Below are 19,375 nucleotides of genomic sequence, written 5' to 3'. Positions count from 1 at the left end.
AAGTGCCATCTGAAATTTTCTTCTAATATTATAATTTTTATCAAGCTCGTATATTTAAGTTCAGTAATTTCACTTTAATGACAAATAATAGGTCATTTTCATTGCCATTAAAGTGAAATAACTGAACATAAACATACAAGCTTGATCAAAATGATCATTTTAGAAGAAAATTTCAGATGGCACTTAGAGGCTTTTGCATCTGAAGTCTTCATATGCTATTAAGTAGTTAATAGTGAGAATTGGACCCTAAATGAAAGTGTTAACAAACGTTCTATTTTTGACAAATGTAAATGCCCTTTTACACCAAAAGTGAAATGAATAAGCCTCAGGCTGAAGGAAATGCATATTCACGTGTGTACAGGAGAGAACACAGCTCAAACAAACCTTCAAAGTTTGCAGCTATTCTGGATTGCAGAAGAATATCTAAAGTATTGTTTATCTAAAGTAATTTTCGCTAATGTCATTTTGACATTAGTTAATGTAGTGAGATTAAATACATAAAGTATATTTGTATTATGTACCTGTATAATTATTGCAGGTTTGCGTAATATTCTGAGTTTGCATTTCATTGTTTTTAATCATTTTGAGGAATACTGAATCTGTTTTTGTGCAAGTGAGATGAGTAAATGCATGCTCACATTTAGTCTACAACTACCAATAACCATCATGTTTACACAGCACACACAACTCCTCTGCACTTATGATATCTCTCAACATGGGGACAGGAGACGTGTCAGTCAATAAAGTAACTTGCGTTACTTATTTGAAAAAGTAACAGTAATCTGATTACGTAACTCGCGTCACTTGTAATGCCTGATTATGGCATAATGTAAAATAATGTAGATTTGAGAATAAGCTTGATTAAATTAAATGTGAATAATTCCTCATGAAATTTGAAAATAAAGTAAAAGTCTATGAATACTGTAAAAAGAGGCAAAGTAATGGGTGAAGAGATGTTTAGAAATCTGGAGTGATGCATGAAAATGAATGCTGGCACAGTCCCACTCGTTTGCCTTTGCATGGCACTGTTAACTGACGCCTCCTGCTGGATCTGATGTGTCATGGCTGCTCTCTGTGATCCACAAGTTCTCCAGGAGCGTTTTAAGTTCAGTGAAATGTGGTCTTTCGACAGCTGAGTCTTTCCAACACATCAGCATTATGTCATAGATGTGCGATGGGCACTTATTGGGCGCAGGCAATCTGTACCCCGAGGAGATCATTTTGAATACCTCATGATTTGAGAAAGCTGTAAAAAAAATATACAGAGAAAAAAGGTGAACTCCAAACCTTGCTTACATGAACAAGAAGATACATAAGTGGTGTATACATACCTGGATATGGGACTCCACCATAGGAGAACATTTCATATAGGAGGACTCCAAATGACCAAACATCAGATTGGATGGAGAACGTTCCATGGCTGATGGCTTCAGGAGCACACCACTTATATGGTATCTTTTGATCTGAAGTCGAGTAAATTGGCTCCTGTGAAACAAAAGCAACCACATATTTTAAAAGCAAACTAAGAATAAATATTTTACGGATGTTTTTGAATAACTGAAAGGTAATCCTCACCTTTACGATTCGAGCTAGGCCAAAGTCGGCCACTTTACAGATGTCGTTGGCTCCGACTAGAACATTTCGGGCTGCCAGGTCTCTGTGGATGCTGTTCTGCTCCTCAAGGTACGCCATCCCATCAGCCACCTGGCTCGCCATTTCTATTAGTGTCAGAGCTTTCAGGTCCCGCCCTTCCTCACCTATGAAGGGAAAACTGAAGGAATCATGTCTGTCTGCTTCAGGACTCTCAGGAAAGGTGTGTATGTATAAGTATGCAGTGTTGGGGAAAGTTTACTTTGGAATATAATGTGATACACTATTGTGATACTCTGCCAAAAAAGTAACTAATTGCGTTACTTGGGTACTTTTTATGAAAGTAATGTTTTGCGTTACTTTTTCTCACCTGGGCTGGGCTTGCTTGTTTGTTTTTTAATAACAAAATATTGAATGTTTTTGTGCAAGTGAGACGAGTAAATGCATGCTCACATTTAGTCTAGTCTAATAACCATCATGTTTACACAGCACACACCACTCTGCACTTACTCTCAAATTTCAAAGAGTCAAATTTCTCTCAACATGGGGAAAGGAGACGTGTCAGTCAATACATGAGAAAAGAAAGTTATTTGAGTTACTTATTTTAAAAAGTATCTCAAATACATTCTTGTACATTTAAAAGTAATGCATTATATGATCATATGCATTATACGATAAATGATCACGTAACTTGCGTTTCTTGTAATGTGTTACCCCCAACACTACGAGAGTGTCTGTATGTATGTGTATGTGTATGTGTATGTGTATATGTATATATATATATATATATATATATACACGACTCGTATATATATACCGGTATGTGTGTGTTTGTGATGAGCTTTATCATTTTAAGTCGCGACGAGTCGTTTGTAAAGAAACAAGATGGACTCTTCACATTTTCTGGGATTCTCAGAAGTATGTAAGTCATCGTATTTGGATAAACTTCTATAGTTGGTAATGTGAGATGACAGCAAATATAATTTTTGTTTTTCTGTTTGCTCCAATAGCAAAAGAAAAAAAATCTGTAACAGCGTTTCCACAACATTCCAAAAGAAGGAGAAAAAGATAGATACTGATTTCTGCAGTCAGAAGAGAGAAAAATGTCAAATTTGCCATCATTCCCTCAACCGTTGTATTTGAAACACTCTTGCTGCAGTGTTAATTGATTCACATTTTGTCATTTACTGCCATGGTAATATAAAATAAAGTTGACAGTTGATAACTGTGGAAACGTGTCATCAGAGTCTGTCAAAAGGCTCCATTATAAGCAAAAACTAAATATAATAATTTGGATTTATAGTCTTTTATGTTATTTTGCATTTAATTGTAATCTGCATCTTTAAAATTACTTGCATTTTATTAACGATAATTCAATTTCAACAATACATGTCATGTGACTGATGATTGCTGTAGCCGGCAGCACGGAGCACAAGCAGCCAATAATTTTTGGTTTGAACAGGTGTTTCCGCTAATACTTTTTCATTTAGTTCATGAGCCTCAAAATGTTTCTAGTCAAAGCGACTCAAAATGATGGAGCAGGTCACATGTAATCAACATTGTTGACAAATTACAGTACAACGTTCAGAACAGAGCTGACATATGAGAGTGAAAAAGGTTTTGACCTCGGAGGAAACTGAGCAGGTTGCCTTTTTCCATAAGCTCAGTTATGATGTAGAAAGGGACGGAGCTTGTGCAGATGGCAAATAGTGTGATGAGATGTTTGTGCCTGAGCTTTTTTAATATTTGAGTCTCCAACAGGAAATCCCTTTGGTTGAGAGACTCTAGAGGAGAAGGAGAAACAGAGCACATCAGAAAATAAACATCAGTAGGGAGCAATATAGCATTTATGAATACATCTGTCAAAATATGGAATTTACTCTTCCATGGGAATTTTTGAATAGGCTGAAAGACATGAGCTCAAAGAGAGTTTTAGAACTGTTCTTCGAGAGTTCACGGTGTTGTGCTAACTCTATTGGCTAAAGTGAATGAGGGCAGTAGCCTGTTCTCATATTCCTCCAGCTCTCACAGTCAAGAAACACTGCATTTTTCGCATTCACACATCTCGCATATCAGGAACAGAAAAAAAAAAAAAAATACAAATAGGCAAAGAGGAAGTAGTCCATTCTAGTAAACCACCAGACATATTCCTAGCCTGGCTCCGCCCCCTCCTACATACTTACGCTCAATTTTCATTTTCCTTCAGTACTACGTCTGGGCTTGCGGTATATTCTTGGGTTTTCTCCGATTAATTTTATACCGGTCCAACCAGCAAACAGGGGGAGTGGCTGAGAACGATGACGTTGAGGTCGTGTGCTAGTTTGAGTTGACATACGTCACGAGACTCACGACCAAACATTAGCGATTGATTATGGCAGATCCAGAGTGGCTCTGGGCAGATCCAATATTTTTAAAATAGTTTGTAGAGTACCCATCTACAAGGAAATGAACGCTTGTCAATGGAGAGTGGCCAGACTCTATGTACAAATTAAATGTACGAGAGTCTGGTAGGACCAGGTTAACATATTCCCTCATTTAGCCTTTAAAAAAAAAAAATGTACATGCACCAACCCTACCATTTTTTTTGAGGATTTTGATGGCAACATTGACCATGCCTTTCCATTTTCCACGGTAAACATCAGCAAAGTATCCTGAACCGAGCTTCTCTTCCAGTGTAAACTCTTCCTTAGGTAACTCCCAATCATCTACTGTTTGATGGGAAAGATCCTGTGGTTTTGGTTCTGGCTGTTAGCAAAACAGGAAGAAACTCTGTGAGGAAAAGTACACAGTAATACAGACAAATGCGTTTAGTTACATTTACATATTGTATATTCAGTGTGTGGTGATCTGCTATCAATCTGATATTTCATCTAAAATAAACTGACAAAAGCTTACTTATTTCAAAGGACAATTTTGCCTCAAATTAGTATTTGTTAATTGACTGAATGTAACAAGGTGTTTTCTTGTGGTAGGTCTCTTACTATCGTAGTTCCTCTTAAATAGCATATATTAAACGTCACAATGAAATTTACATATCAGACACACCCACTATTCACTTGCTTAAAGAAATAGTTTACCTCAAAATGCCAATAACAAACCCTCATGCCATTCCAAATCTGGAAACTAGAGCTTTCAAGTCTCAAAAAAGCAGTGTATTGTGAAATAATCATTCAAACTAGTTTTGTGAACCAGATCAAATGATTCATTGAAAAACGCAGACTCAAAAGAGGGATTCGGTCATGAATCGGATGCAGCTGCTTGTCCAAACATGAATATGCCAGAGAGCTAGTACAGCTGTGGATTTCCTGATTCCAGACTTTTATTGAATAACCTACATGTCCTCACAAAAATATATCATATGACTTCAGAAGACATAACTGCACTAGTTGTGTGGCTCACTGTTATTATACTTTTTTGTGTAATTTTGAAGCTGTCAGGAGTCACGGCCAAAGTGTGGCCAGTTATTATTCAAAAATTCACCTTTTGGAGAATACCGAAGAAAGGAAGTCATACATATTTGAAATGACATGAGTAAATTACAGAATTATTACATTAATGACTTTCTGCATTTTACTTTTCTTTTTTGATTATTTTCCTCACCCGTGCGCAGGGACGTGTGAGACGGATACCAGACCTCAGTTGTTCCCTTCTGTAGTGCTCCACCAGCATCTCCAGGCTCTCAAACATTTCACTCGGATCCAAATGGAAACTTCCATTCTGATTCTCATGGATCTTAATGTGTTTCACTTCCCTGTCACTGATTACCACTGGCAGAATGACACACAGAGAGAAAGGATGCAGACAGCAGAGAAGCACCGTTTAGATGTTTTCTGATGAAATGCACCTGGCATGAATGAACCAAATAGGCGAGAAGAACACAGAGAGAAATGCTTGCACTTTTAGCAAGTCTATATATGACTGGATTGACTACATTTAACAAAAACAAGTGACTCAAAAGATTAGTTCACTACATTAAACAATGACATTAGTTCTGCCGTGTTACTTGTTTAGACTAATAGTGTAGACAGAACCTGATGTAAAATGCAGTTTGAGTTTAAAATCAAGTTAAATACAGACAACAATCACGACATACCTGATAATACACATCCTATGTGATTTTTTTCACTTTGACGCACCAGGAAAGCACCTACTCCATTCCCTGGAGCCATGAGCAAATTCTGGGTCTCAAAACGGTCCAGTGTCCCAAAATACCAACTAAAGAAGAGCACAGTTTCAAATCACATGCATGCGCCAGAGTTTGGACAAGACTGCATTTGTCTTGGATGCATGATAGGCCTACATAACGTTATGCGATTTTATAACTCGTAAATGCCAGTTTAGGCTTACCTCACATTTATGAGAACAAATCATAGGCATAAATTGTGTGCAATTCTGACTTTTTTCCCCCCTCACGATTTCGAGTTTAGACATAAAATCAGAATAAACTAGGAATAGCAAAAGGCAAAATAAAGTCTGAATTGTGAGATAAAAACAATTCTCTATTACATGGCGAAAAAAATCGTCCATAGTTTCCTCTCAACAGTGTGAGAGAAAGAGAGTGTAGGCCTAAAGGAGTTCAGCTCAAACTGAGTGAGTACAGAGCAAGCTCCTTGCACCCGTCCCGTTCCTCTCGAAGACGTTAGGCTACTTGGTGAGTTTGGCTTAATTTTCAGTCACACTGGCCCAGGAGAAATGTACGATTTTGGATATTTTCGTTAGAAATATGTCAATCAATATTAATGTACAAAATATTGTATGTTTTTTTTTTCAATATAATAATGATAAATAATACCAATTAGTAGGCTATTATTAATTGGTACGATTATTATTATCCCTACTTTGTCATTCGTAACGAATGAAGTTTTCACATTTCATTGGTCTTGCGCTCAGAGTTCAAATAGTCTATCTACTTACGGTTGCTCTTTCACAGTTTGTCTTCTCGCCAAGTAATTTTTAGGAACGACACCCTTGGCTGACACCTTTCCGGTTCTGTCCAGTTTAAAGGCTGTCCACCAGTCACCCTCGCGCTTGTAAATTCGGAACTGCTCTCCGTTCTGGAAGGACAGTTCGTCGTCTGCGCGAGCCTTGAATGGCCATAGCGCCGTGTATATCTCACCGGCGTCGGGCTCAGGAATTTGTGTTGGAGGTTCGAGGTTCTTCTTAGACGAATTGCAAAGTCTTTCACAAAGCGCCTCCAACCATGGGCACGGACAGCAGCACACGATCTTGGACATTTCATTTGAATGTGAATCTATGACTGTAACAGGTTCCGGACTGATGAGACGAGGAAGCTGGATGGATCCTCCATCGGCAAGTGTCTAAACTCGAGTGTGAGAGCTGGGACTGGGAGGAGCACGGACTTGTCTCACAAGTCACAACAACAGCTGCCAAACAGCAGCGTTTGGCCTACCCAAGAATGCTGTTTAGGTGTAGCACAATGAGTTTTGATACACGACCAGTCAGGTAGGCGAAACTCCCCAGGGCACACTGCTTAAATATGCTGTTCGACCATATAATTTTTATATTTAAATATAGTGCAGTAGGCTAAGTAAAAAAATACGTTATTTGAACATTGACTTAACAGAAGCTACGAAAAAAGACATGTACCTGTAAGTATATTGCATTTAGTTTCAAAGTCCAAATTATATTGAATGTATAGGCTACAAAACACCTGGTCTTTATGCCACGGACTTTGTTACATCAGTAGCCTACTGGTTTTTTTTCTAAGTGTATAAAGGCCCAATTTAGGACAAGCAGATAAATAGTGATCATGGCCACTGAAAGAAAAGCAGACTAGAGTGTAACTTCAGTTCACAGATTTTATTCAGACAGCTCTGGAGGAAAGAGCAACTCAGGTATGCACTGCAGGTGCTTTCTCTGACCACAGCGATGACACCACATCGAAAATTTTAAAATGTCTTAGAATGAGTCTCTCGGCAAAGTGATATGTAAAAGGCAGGAAAATCACCCACCTGTGCTTTTCAATTTTTTTCATTTTTTTTTTTTTTTTACATTAAACAAACAGAAATGAATTTTACCTGCCATATTCTCCATCTTTTAGGCGCTTCACATGTATATATATATATTTATGTTTATCAACACTTTTCTAAAGAATTCAAATATTCAGCCACATGTACTGGATTCACTTTTAAATCACAATAAATATATAAAAAACAAACTAAACACATACATAGCAAATCCAATATAATTGGGTTGATATTGGAGAGAGGGAGGACTCGTCAGCCAAGACGTACAGACCTGGTTAAAAAAGAAACGCAGATCCAAAGGGTTCCTGAGGTTTGCATGTTCCCCGTACATAAGAACAGTGTAAGGGGAATGGCTTTCCGACTCACTGAGAGGCTTCTGACTGAAGTCAAAGAGCACAGGTCAGTTGGTTTATGAGTTGGGTGGATCTACCCCGTCCCAAACGTGACACCCCTATTCTATATTCCCAATAAAAACATTTAAAAAATGACATGACATCAAGTTTTTTATCTTTTGCCTTTTCTCTAGAACAAGCATAAATCACTAAGGGAACTACTGTAAGGGGCCATTTTACTCCCACATTTGTGGAGAAGAAAGTTAGTGGTGCCCTTTGAGCTGATGATAAGTCCCTCCTCTCTCTCGTCCTCGGCATCTACCATCAGTAGTGACAACCACGTCTAAAGGCCCTTACACAGAAGACAGTTTGCGCTGGATGTTTGACAAAAGAAGAAACAAAAGCATAGCTAATAACTTAATATCCATACTGTTATGTTCTTAATTAAAAAAAAAAATTGTTTTGCATGGATCACAGCAATAACTTATGAGAAAATAAATATACAGAGATTTATGCACAAAAGTGTGCAAAGGCCTTTACTGTGGTTTAAGGTCAGCATGTCCTTCAGTGTTCCCCTCTATTCTGATTTGATTTAAAATAAAAAGCACGTTTTGGGGTCACGACAGGACAAGAGGTGGGGCTTTACTAGGACAAACAAAACCAACAACAACCAAAATAAAAGCAACAACGGAAAAAAAAAAATCTTGAATTCTGTACATGTAAACATCACACACTTCCACTGAGTCAAAAAACCAGAAAGAAATCATACAAAGCTTCACATTGGTACAAAGAGAAACTGAGCTTCAGCATACAGTTTCTAGTAAGAACAAGAGTAAAAACTAATAAAATACCATAATCATAATAATGTTACAAAGCACCACAAAATTAAAATATATCACAGGCAATGGTTGTTACCACATTTGATTTGATTTTAGCTGCACGGTTTAAAAAAATAAAAACTTGTAGCTTTTCTTTTCTTGCCTATCCTTTTCTTTACATGTGTCTTGTGTTCACCAACCTCAGATGTCTAGAGAGCTTTCAAAAACATCTTGCACTTCTAACGTCAATTATGAACAAAAAGGTACAAAACAAGGAATAAAACAATAATAATAGGGCAAACAAAGATCAATAACCTGATACAACTTTTGGACAAATATTTTGATGCTGTCACCATATAATTAGAATAAGCCCAAAAACATTTCTCGCCTTTCAACTCAAAGCCCAGTGCTGGGGACTGGCTCACATTTTCCTGCATGGAGGGAAGGGAACAAATAATTACAATGCAGAGCAAAAAAATACAGAACATTATGGCTTGAGAATGATCAGCTGCATTTCATAATTTAGGATCATTTAGGTGGTTTTAAGGCTCCATCCCATAAACATTTGACCCCTCTTGTGTGTACATTTTCCTTTGCGGATTGTAAAGTGCTACTATGTTAACCAATTTAATAATTTATAAAGTGTAACATCTGAATATAAATTAATTAATGTTCCTATCACTTCATCCTTTCACCAAGGAATCTATTTCAGTGAGTAAGTAAGAGGTAATAAACAAGCTTCCAGCCACGTATCAAAACTAAGTTGATGAAGACAACTTAGATCTTTTTTTCTCTTCAGAATTTGTGATTTGAATGTCATATTCAGTCCCTAAAAGACCCATTTGAGACGTGCGTTTTACATTTGGAATGTTGAGACTGATTCCCTTCAGACTGTCAATGTCGTACAACCAGAGTTTTTTTTGTTTTGTTTTGTTGTTTTTTGTAAAATAACAAAAAGATATTTAACATGTGGAATAAAAAAGTAATACAAAACAACAAATAAAGCACAAATGGAATGGCAAGACGGCAAAAATCGATAATTAAAAATGTGTGTTTGCAGCTAAATAGAGGAAAATGCTCTGTTCCACAGAATCGGGTTGCAGAGTGAGGACACGGTTCAAGCTATGGCTACAAGACTTGAAACTTGAAGGCCCTGTATTGTCACCACTCCACTAAAGGCTAGAGTCAGAGTGAGATCTCACACACCGCTATGCTGTTTTACGAGGGATCAAGTCACAATAGTTCAGGATTGTCTTTTGCTTTTTTTTAATACAGTTTTTTTTTAACGATGGCATTTGTGAACATGAGAAAATGCAGGCAGGAGGAAGAGTGAGGCTGGTGTCAGAGCGGAATTGCATCGTCAATGTTCTACGTACCACTTGGTTCATGTGGATGATGCTACCTTAGTCCACCAATCACTGCCTCTCAAGCCCCTGGGTGTCGTTGACAGAAAGGAAGTGACGTCATCATCGTTTTCCTCCTGCTGATATTAGGTCCTTTCTCTCAAACTCACTGTGCATATACAGTATGTGTGCCAATAGGATGTTAAGTCCAATAAGTTTTGATTGGTCCCCGTGAAAATGAAAGTGTCTCAGTCATGAGGTTAGAAAAAAAGAGCAGCATTCACAACTTAACAGAATGTGTTTGCAATGCAATGCAGCATGGGAAATGCAATCCTTGTCCCTTTTCCCCCCCCTATTTTTTTTAGTCCATCAACGGCCCTCCTGTCTGGAAGGTTGATGTCACCCATGTGTTCCTGTGAGAAATTTTCCTACAGTGCATTGATGCGCTGAGGATGGAGGTTTGCCAAGGCAATCGAGCATATGTAGGAAAGGGTTTGAAGCGTTCCACTCAGCACAGCTTCATTTGCATAAAGTCCAACATTCCCAACCAATAGAATTTCAGCATCTTCTTTTATGCGCTCACCAATCACGGTTTCTTTTAGTAGACTTTTATGTGTGCATGTGTAAGCTTGAATGAAAATTCTTATATATGAGAGGAATATATATATATATGTACAAAGGACATCTGTTAAAGTGTTTATGATTGAAAATGATGCATTTTCAGACACGGACACACTATAACGATTATCATCTACATTGCACCTTCTCCCCAAACCTCATTAGCATTGAACAGATAAAAGAGATTTTTTGTACAAAAACCCTTTTCTCTTGAATCTGTTCTATATCTAAAATGGCTAAATCTGGAGCAAAGCTGCTGCATGGATATGTCTATGGTAACAAAAGAACTTAAACATCTGAGGAACTTTTCAAATTCAATAAAACAAGATGCCAATGACAAACAGGAATCTAATCTGATAGCAATATTTTGTGCCATAGTGTAAACTTTATGCTGGAGTTGACATCATTTTGTGTTTGTTTTGGGCATCACTCCTAATTGTACTGCTTTTGTGTCTCAAAAGACGAAAGGTCTGGGCTCTCTGTGGTGGACTGATAGATCTCACTGTGTTGTGCTCTGTGCAAGACGATTGTAATGCTGTTGTGAGTACAGACACCTCTTGCTTTGTGTTCTCTGATCATCTCATCATAAAAAACAATGTTTAACAAGTCATCTCAGCCGTCCGAAAAGGATTAAGCCCTGATGGACTCACAGGTAAGGACATTTGATAAAGACACTATAATGGACATAAAGCTGTCATGAGCAATGTGTGATAGGTAGGTTTACAGGAAGAGCATAGGCGGAGTTTGGGGGGTGCCAGGGGGAATCGAGTGTCTAGAGCCAAAACTGTTTTGATCTTTGCATGTTTAAATCGAAAAAATATAATAAATTATATTTTTATTATGAAATCATTTTGGGTAAAATGAGTGTGCCCTACTTATCGGGCACAACCGTTGCTATTGTCATAAATTGTTTTGCTGAGCACATTTACTTCAAGTGCATTAAATATTACTGCTAATGACTGCAATTCCAGTTTAAGTTCATTTATTCCCTCATGTGCATTAACAAGTCTGTGTAAAGCACCTTACATAGTATATAAGCCCAAAAATAATACTTGCCCAGTGCCAAACGCAAGTACCATTTGTTAACTTTATTTGGAACTGATACATAATACATGTTTTTATTTTAATATTTTCTTATAAAGTTCAGGTTTCTTTTCCTTCTGTAACTATTCATTCTATTAAGCCACCAAAATAGTTTTTATGAGAGGTAGCATTTCATATGGAAATTATGTAATCACATGTAAATTTCAATAAAACATTTGAATGCAAAAATAAATCAAAACTATGCAAAATACAGGTTCATGGCAAGTGAACCTGAGAAAATGATGGCTGGTAAATGTTATCTATTGTAGACCCTGTACGTGTTCTTCTGACCCCTCCATTTTTCTTTCCCCCAAGCGAAGTGAAACTCCGCCTATGGACTTTAGGTGTATATGTATGTAAGTGCACATAGCTACATGTATCTTTCCTGTCATAGTGTGCATTTATGTGTATGTGCGTTTATGAGAGAAAGACGGGCAGCACCAGCCTGTGTGCAGTTCTCAGTTCTGCTGCAGTATGAGGTTCTCGAGCTCATCAGCAGAGCGGAGCAAGAAGGCCGCAGACTCGCGATAACCCGCAATCAGTTGCCGAACAGCCGTGACTTCGGGCGGGCTGAGCTGGGCAGATGCCCCTCCGCCCCCTCCACCCTGACCATGACTGTTTGAACTGGAGGAGGAAGTGCTGTTGGATGCCAAAGATTTCATACTGAGATCAGTAGGCCCTGAGAAAAAAAGAAAGAGACATTTATTCAAATTAATATCTAGTAGATCTATAGAAAAGACTAGACTAGGGTTGCTTCAAAACCAGTTTCAATAGTCGATAGCAAGCATGACGTAGGATGTAGCGTAAGCTCAGGTGAGAGTAGATGTCTCTCGCGGTTCTGCGTTCGTCAATACGTCGGGTCAGAGTTCATTCTTCTGCCGGAAATAGACTCGCATACGGAAGCCAATGATTATATTTTATAAAGTTATCAATATGGATATTTTTCTTAAAAAAAACTCATCGCTTTGCTTCAGTAGGCCTTTATTAACCCCCTGGAGCCGTATGGATTACTTTCATGATGGATGGATGATCGTTTTTTTGGGCTTTAAAATCTCAGTTACTATTCACTCCCATAAAGCTTGGAAGAGTCAGGATATTTTTTAATATAACTCTGATTGTGTTTGGCTGAAAGAAGAAAGTCATATACACCTAGGATGGCTTGTGGGTGAGTAAATTATGGGATAATTTAAATTTTTGGGTGAACAAACCCTTTAATACCAATTTTGATATCACAGCAAAAACTAACGAAATTCATTCAATTGTTAAATTGAACAATTACATTTTTCAAATTAAATATTAAATTAATATAGCGTTTAATATGAATAAAACTAAGAGTTAATTAATTTTAACTAATTTTTTTTGCAGTTTATTAAGTCATAACAGGAAGTCATCTTTTTTTGATTATAGACATTTTGGCCTTCACACCTAAATCAACTAGGAAAGTGTGGAGACTGGGTTGATGGGAATATAAATATGAACAAATTAAAATAAATAATTTTTCATTTTAGTAAACATTGTTTGAAATAAATAGTAAAGGGGGCAGTTTTGGCCTAGTTAAAGACAGTGCACTTGAATGGGTGAAATGCAGAGCACAAATTCTGAGTATGGGACACCATACTTGGCTACATGTCACGTCACTCAAACAATGAAAAACTTAAGAATTTTTTTTTTTTGCATATTACTCACCATTGGTTTGTGATGTGCCGTTGTTTTGGATGTTGTTGCCAATGGTCCCGTATCCACGGAAACTGTAATTAAGTCCACCATTGGTGTAGAGTTGGTCCTGGGAGTAGGCCGAGGCGGCCAGTGAGAAGCCTGAGTTAGCCAGGGCAGCCGGATCTCTGGAGTTTGGCTTGTCTGCTGTAACCGACTCATCCTGAACAGGAGTGCATGGAAAGGAAAAATGTAATAAGGCAAAGAAAGACCAAAAGATAACTCACCAAGTAATCTAAAAATGAACTCAATCTGATTAAAGATCTAGAGACCAATGCACACATGCACTCACATGGGCCTGATAGATGTCGAGGCGCATCCTCTTAGCAGCGTTACGTGTTTCACTCTCACATGCTGCTGCAAGGATGTTCTCAGCCATGGCGGAGGTGAGGTGAGGGGGTGTGGGCCGTGTCTGACATCATCGGACAGGGCAGAAAAATATGTTATTACCTTATGCATTCCTGACAATGTTCTAATCTTAAAGGATGGTGTTTTTAACTCATATGATACCAATTGCCTTAGTTATGAAAAAACAATCTGTATAATTTTTTATCTTTTCTCTGGAACTGAAAATGATATCCTATTAAAGCATCACCTTATCTTTCAAAAAAGGAAAATTACAGTGTAGCCATCTTCCTGGTTTATGATTATTGAAAACATGTTCTGCAGAGCTGCACTGTAAAATCGGATTTTTGAAGCTAGTTGCATCTGTTCAAATACATTCAACCACTTCAAGTAAAAAAAACACACATCTGTTTTCTATACGTCTTTGGCTCTACCAGCACCATACTTTCTAGAAATGCCGGTTTGATGGCATTTAATTCCTGTGAGATGCAGAAATAAGATATGAATTGGAAAAACATTGAATATGTTTAATGTTATGTTTATGAACATTCTTTAAGAGCAGTGATTCTCAAACATGTTTTTCTCAATCATATGACAGCACTACACATTTAGGATCTTTCTCCTATCTCGCACACTTTCAGGTCATAGATTTCTTGAGTTAAATCGGGCTCAGTGCCAGGACAAGGGTTAAAAATGTCAGCCACTAGAGGGCAGTAGTATGCTATCGAATGGTGTGTAGCACAAACAACGGTAAGCTTTAATATGTGAAACATTTTGGATTATCTGTGGTATTGTAATAGTGCAGAAGATTATGGAAGATGTGTGTGTGTTTGCTTGTCAACATGTGTGCAAATGCCTCATGTTTCCATACCTCGAAGCCACCCTTCTTCATGCGGCGACAGGATTTGAGGTAGGTTCGGATCCGTTTGCGAGCACGTTCTTGGAACTCTGGAAACTGGCGGCTGCAGGACTCAATGATGGCCTGGATTTTCTCTTTGGGCTGCTTTGAGATTGGAACCATCCGGTCTAAGTTCTCATCCACAAACAACCGCACAAACATCTGAAAACATGAAGACATTAGAGCAATGCAACAAAGGAACGCAAAGAAGATGGAAAATTGAACATACTGTATCAATGAATCAGAAAAGGGAAATTGTGAGGAAAATGTAAACGTGAAGGGGGTAAAGAAATGTAACTGAAGAAACTTATGGTTTAGCATTGAGATGAAAATAATAATTAAGGTTCAGCAGGCCACTGAAATGCTTCTATTTTTAAAAAAATAATATCTCATTGTATATCATTTCTCAATGTAAATTATATTACCAGCATTAACAACTTGAAAGAAAGGTGGAAATTGAAAAATGTATATGATTTTTAGTATTTCATCATATTTGCTTTGTCTGTTTATTGCTTTCACTGTTTCATGAACTCCACAAGTCTGTGTAAAACAATGATTATTATTCAGACCAGTGTTATTTATATACTTATTTTTAGTAATAATTTCATTTTTTTTTTTTTAAATATAACTATTACTGTTAAAAAAAAAAAAATTTCCAGCTACTAATTTTAGTACTTTAATTTTACTTTGTAAACTTTACTTTTTTTAAATGTAATATTACATTTGAGAATTGCCCAAAATAATTGTATCTATTTTATGTAAATTTAGTTTCTTTACTTTAATTCAAAATACTAAAACTTTGTTTTTTTACAAAAAGACTGTAAAATGTGGTCTCAGACTTTTGGACTTTACCTCCAAACCTAAGCAATGTAGGTCATAAAGCTTGAAAAGATTCATAAAAATACAAAATATATTGTAAATCATAATGTGAGAGAGAAAGCTGTAAAGGCAGTAAGTCTCACGTTAAAAGCTTTAAGTCGTTCGGGGTCCAGACCCTCAGCGTCATTTATCTTGTCGCTGTCGTCATGGTCATCGTGATCGTCATCATCATCGTCAATGACCTGAGAGCGACCCGGGGTCATGTCTTCCCCGCACGTGCTCAGTTCCGTCTTCACAGAGTCATAGCTTCCTGAGCTGTACTGAGGCGACTGTGGAACATACATGTACAAAAGTCAAAACCTCCATCTGAACACCATTATGCTTATTAGTACTTTACTTGTTTATGAAATACACATTTTTTGAATTATGTGGAAAAATGAAGTCTCATACCTTGTTATTGTACTCAGTTTTGACAGGGAATTTTCTGTTAGGGTCAGATGAGTAGGATCCAAGCGTTACTCCGGGTAACAGTCTGTCACTCAGGTTGACAGGCTGCTGTCCCTCCTGTGAGGAAGAGGACGATGAAGTAGTGCTGAAGTCCAGCGGCGCTGCGGCACCATTACCGTTCACCTCACCGTATGGAACCACCCCCTCAGATGCAGGAACTCCTCCTGTCGCCATGGCAGCACCACCAGGCGGAGTGAGTGCAGGGAGACCGTTAACTGTGCTGCTATTCTCTGAAGAAGAATCATCTGAGAGAGACAGAATTAGATGTTTGAATGCGTGTTCATAAAGTCGCACACAAGTGAATGCGGGGTCTAAATGCGTGTGTGTGTGTGTGTGTCAGTGTACGTCTAACAAGGGAAAGGGAGTGTGTTGTGTGAACAGGAAAGCAACATTGGGGTCAACTGTCAAACCAGTGGAAGGAGGCAGAGGTGAGGAGAGAGACAGCAGGATGAGGGGAATGAGATGGATGTGGGGTTCTAACAGAGTGTCTTAGTGGATGGGAGGAAGTATTTGGAAAAGGAGAGCATGGAGGGAGAAGGGGGGAAAAGAAAAAGAAAGAAACCCCATCTTGTCCCCCCAGAGAACAGAACAAGAAAGAGATGTAAGACATGCTGAAAAATAAATAAATAATAAAGTGAGATGGCCAGACATCATTCTGCTTGTAATGTACGCTGCAAAACACATTTTTATAGTCTTGTTTCCAGTAAAAATATGTACACTGCCATTCAAAAGTTTGGGTGGGTAAAACCAAAAAACAATAACCAGTAATATTATTAAAATGTAAAATAACTGCTTTCTTTTTTAATATATTTTCAAATGTATTTCCACCCCTGAATTTTCAGCATCATTACTCTTATTTTTTATTATTATCATTGTTGAAAACAGCATATTTTTGAGGAAACTGTGATACATTTTTTTTTTCAGGATAGAAAGTTGAAAAGAACAGCATTTATTTGAAAAATAAATATTTTGTAACATAATAAAAGTCTTTACTGACACTTTTGATGAATTGAATTAATCTTTTCTAAATAGAAGTTAAAATAAAAAAATCTTACTGACCCCAAACTTTTGAACAGTAGTGTAAACATTCATAAAACAAGGGAAGTTTTCTTAAGAAGCTAAAAATAAGAAAAAAAAAATCTTATCTTTAAAAATATTTTTAGCATAAACATCATCTAATTGCGTTACTTATATGCTTAAAACAAAGACAATTACTATAACATTTACATACATTCTCTCAAAACTCTTCTGAAAAGTTTTCATATTTAAAGCAATTTTGCTAAAGTAAACTGATAGCAGTAGAAAAATACAATTGTAAGTTTAAGGATTTATTTCTATATAGCCTTTTAAATGACTTGCACTCGTGTAATGTCGCCATTTTGATTCAGTCAAATTAAATAATATATTTGATTTGAACCTTAACTCAGATATTCACACAAAGTACATTTAGGTTATTTTAGGATATATTAGGATATCCAATCAGGCATTGACAGACACTGTGTGGACAATCATATTGGCCTAAATGAAAAATATAGTATGTCAGGATCTAATGACATAAACACAAAAAAAGGACGGCTCCTCTCCGAAGGCTGGGTGTAATGGTAGAGTGTGGGTTAAATCATCATCCTCTTGCCCTGTGTCTCTCTAAACAGCACAATAGTCTGCCATGAGTCTAGGGAGGGATCCATTAGTGCATGGTTACATTTATATAGAGTACAGGATGGGAAATAGACTCATTATTTCACAAAACACAAGCAGTGGATCGTAAACACATCCCATAACAACCACACCAGACAGTGCATATATCAAAATTACAAAGCAGATTTGAGTAAACAAGGACAGTACTGGTAGCCATACAAAAGTGTGTCTTTGGGAGAACACACATGATAACGGCAGGGAATGAAAGCTATATCAAATTAATAAATCAGTCCCAGACAGTCTGGATGTGCTTTCTCCACCTAAACAGTGTTTTCAAGAGTCAAATTCTCACTAGAGAAAATATGTAGTTGTTACCATTAAAAACACCATGACATTGTTTAATGTGCAGTTTTTTTCTGCTGACATTTCCTATTAAAACCGGAAGTTGGGGAGAGACATATCGCAGCCCAGCCATCCTCACCCCTCCTTTTTTAAGACAAAGCCAATATGCTGCATCCAAATATGCATCCTTTTATATATATATATATATATGTGTGTGTGTCTGAATTCATAGAATTAAAAAAACAGTAGGCAAAAAGTAACCAGATGATCTACTTTGGGCGAGATTCTGAAGTACGTATCCAATGGACACTTTACAATCCCATGAGGCCATGGGAGAGGAGTGTGAATGGCACAACTGATGCTGTAGGTCACATGACAATGACAACATGGCGATGTCCAGATTGCATTCTGCAATATTTGTTGTCACTATTTCAGGAAGAGAAACCTGCAAATTTGTGAGTACACGAATACACTATTGTTCAAAACTTTGGGGTCAGTAATATATATATATATATATATATATATATATATATATATATATATATATATATATATATATATATATATATATATATATATATATATATATATTAATAAGTCTCTTATTCTCATCAAGGCTCAACTAAACGCTTATTTGATAAGAAATACAGTAAATGCTTTAAAAAATAACCTACTGACCCTAAACTTTTGAACTGTAGAATCGATGACTTAAGAAGCTAATGCATATGGACAAAAAGCCACAAAACTCACATTTTTATTTTACAGCACCTTTAAAAAACTATTCCCACCTGATTTAAAGGAGAACTCCGGTCAATTTTAACATTGAGCTCATTTTTTGTAAATCGAGTTCACGTGCGTGATCATAGGTAACTAAACCTATGCGCGTGAACTCGACAATCGACTACTTTGGACTTCGACCGAAAACAGGATGTAAATACAGGTATGTGCGCTGGCTGAAATAACATCATTTTTATTCATATCTTTCACATCTACTGCAGTCAGATTCACTCGTGTTCACTCTGAAGGAATCATCTAACATGGCTGGGCACTTGTAATGAACCATTAAGGATGTTAAGAGGCTAAAAGCAGGTTTAAAACAACTTGCCCCATTGCATTGAAGTCAACAGGGTGCAAATTTTAAAAAGAGGATAACACGGTGTAGGCAACACCGATTTTTGTCGTTGTTCTCTGTATTGATAGCACTCCAAATTTACAAAAAAATTAGCTCAATGTTAAAATTGACCGGAGTTCTCCTTTAACCATAAAAAAATGACTTTGGTTGCTGTAACCTAAAGTAATCAGGTTGATTCAGTCATTTTACTTTGTAAATGTTTGTTTTAAC

The 19,375-nt window shown here is 37.1% G+C and overlaps 2 protein-coding genes across 3 annotated transcripts in view; both read right to left on the bottom strand.

Annotated features, from left to right (window-relative positions):
- Positions 1-279: 279 nt before the first annotated feature.
- On the bottom strand, positions 280-7,599 carry ptk6a (PTK6 protein tyrosine kinase 6a). Its single transcript, XM_079637571.1, has 8 exons — positions 6,505-7,599; positions 5,684-5,805; positions 5,191-5,357; positions 4,167-4,335; positions 3,216-3,374; positions 1,576-1,757; positions 1,332-1,485; positions 280-1,246 (listed from the first exon to the last, which is right to left on the bottom strand). The coding sequence occupies exons 1-8, from the start codon at positions 6,822-6,824 to the stop codon at positions 1,029-1,031; spliced, it is 1,491 nt and encodes a 496-aa protein (XP_079493697.1). The 5' UTR covers positions 6,825-7,599; the 3' UTR covers positions 280-1,028.
- Positions 7,600-9,132: 1,533 nt separating this feature from the next.
- nol4la (nucleolar protein 4-like a) overlaps positions 9,133-19,375 on the bottom strand; it is a 41,032-nt gene continuing 30,789 nt past the window's right edge. Inside the window, exons 6-12 of one of the 2 annotated variants that reach the window (XM_079637567.1) lie at positions 15,997-16,298; positions 15,690-15,875; positions 14,701-14,889; positions 13,777-13,896; positions 13,458-13,647; positions 12,213-12,450; positions 9,133-9,158 (exon numbers count right to left, since the gene is read on the bottom strand). In XM_079637567.1, coding sequence (XP_079493693.1) covers positions 12,230-12,450; positions 13,458-13,647; positions 13,777-13,896; positions 14,701-14,889; positions 15,690-15,875; positions 15,997-16,298 — 1,208 coding nt within the window. In that variant the 3' untranslated portion in view covers positions 9,133-9,158; positions 12,213-12,229. Of the gene's footprint in view, positions 9,159-10,012; positions 12,451-13,457; positions 13,648-13,776; positions 13,897-14,700; positions 14,890-15,689; positions 15,876-15,996; positions 16,299-19,375 lie in introns of those variants that run through there. The other variant, XM_079637568.1, reaches the window with a different exon arrangement.

This window comes from Phoxinus phoxinus (assembly GCF_949152265.1).
Source record: "Phoxinus phoxinus genome assembly, chromosome: 15".
Lineage (NCBI taxonomy): Eukaryota > Metazoa > Chordata > Actinopteri > Cypriniformes > Leuciscidae > Phoxinus > Phoxinus phoxinus.
The sequence above is the reverse complement of the archived record's forward strand: the minus strand, read 5'-3'. Positions and strand labels throughout refer to the sequence as shown.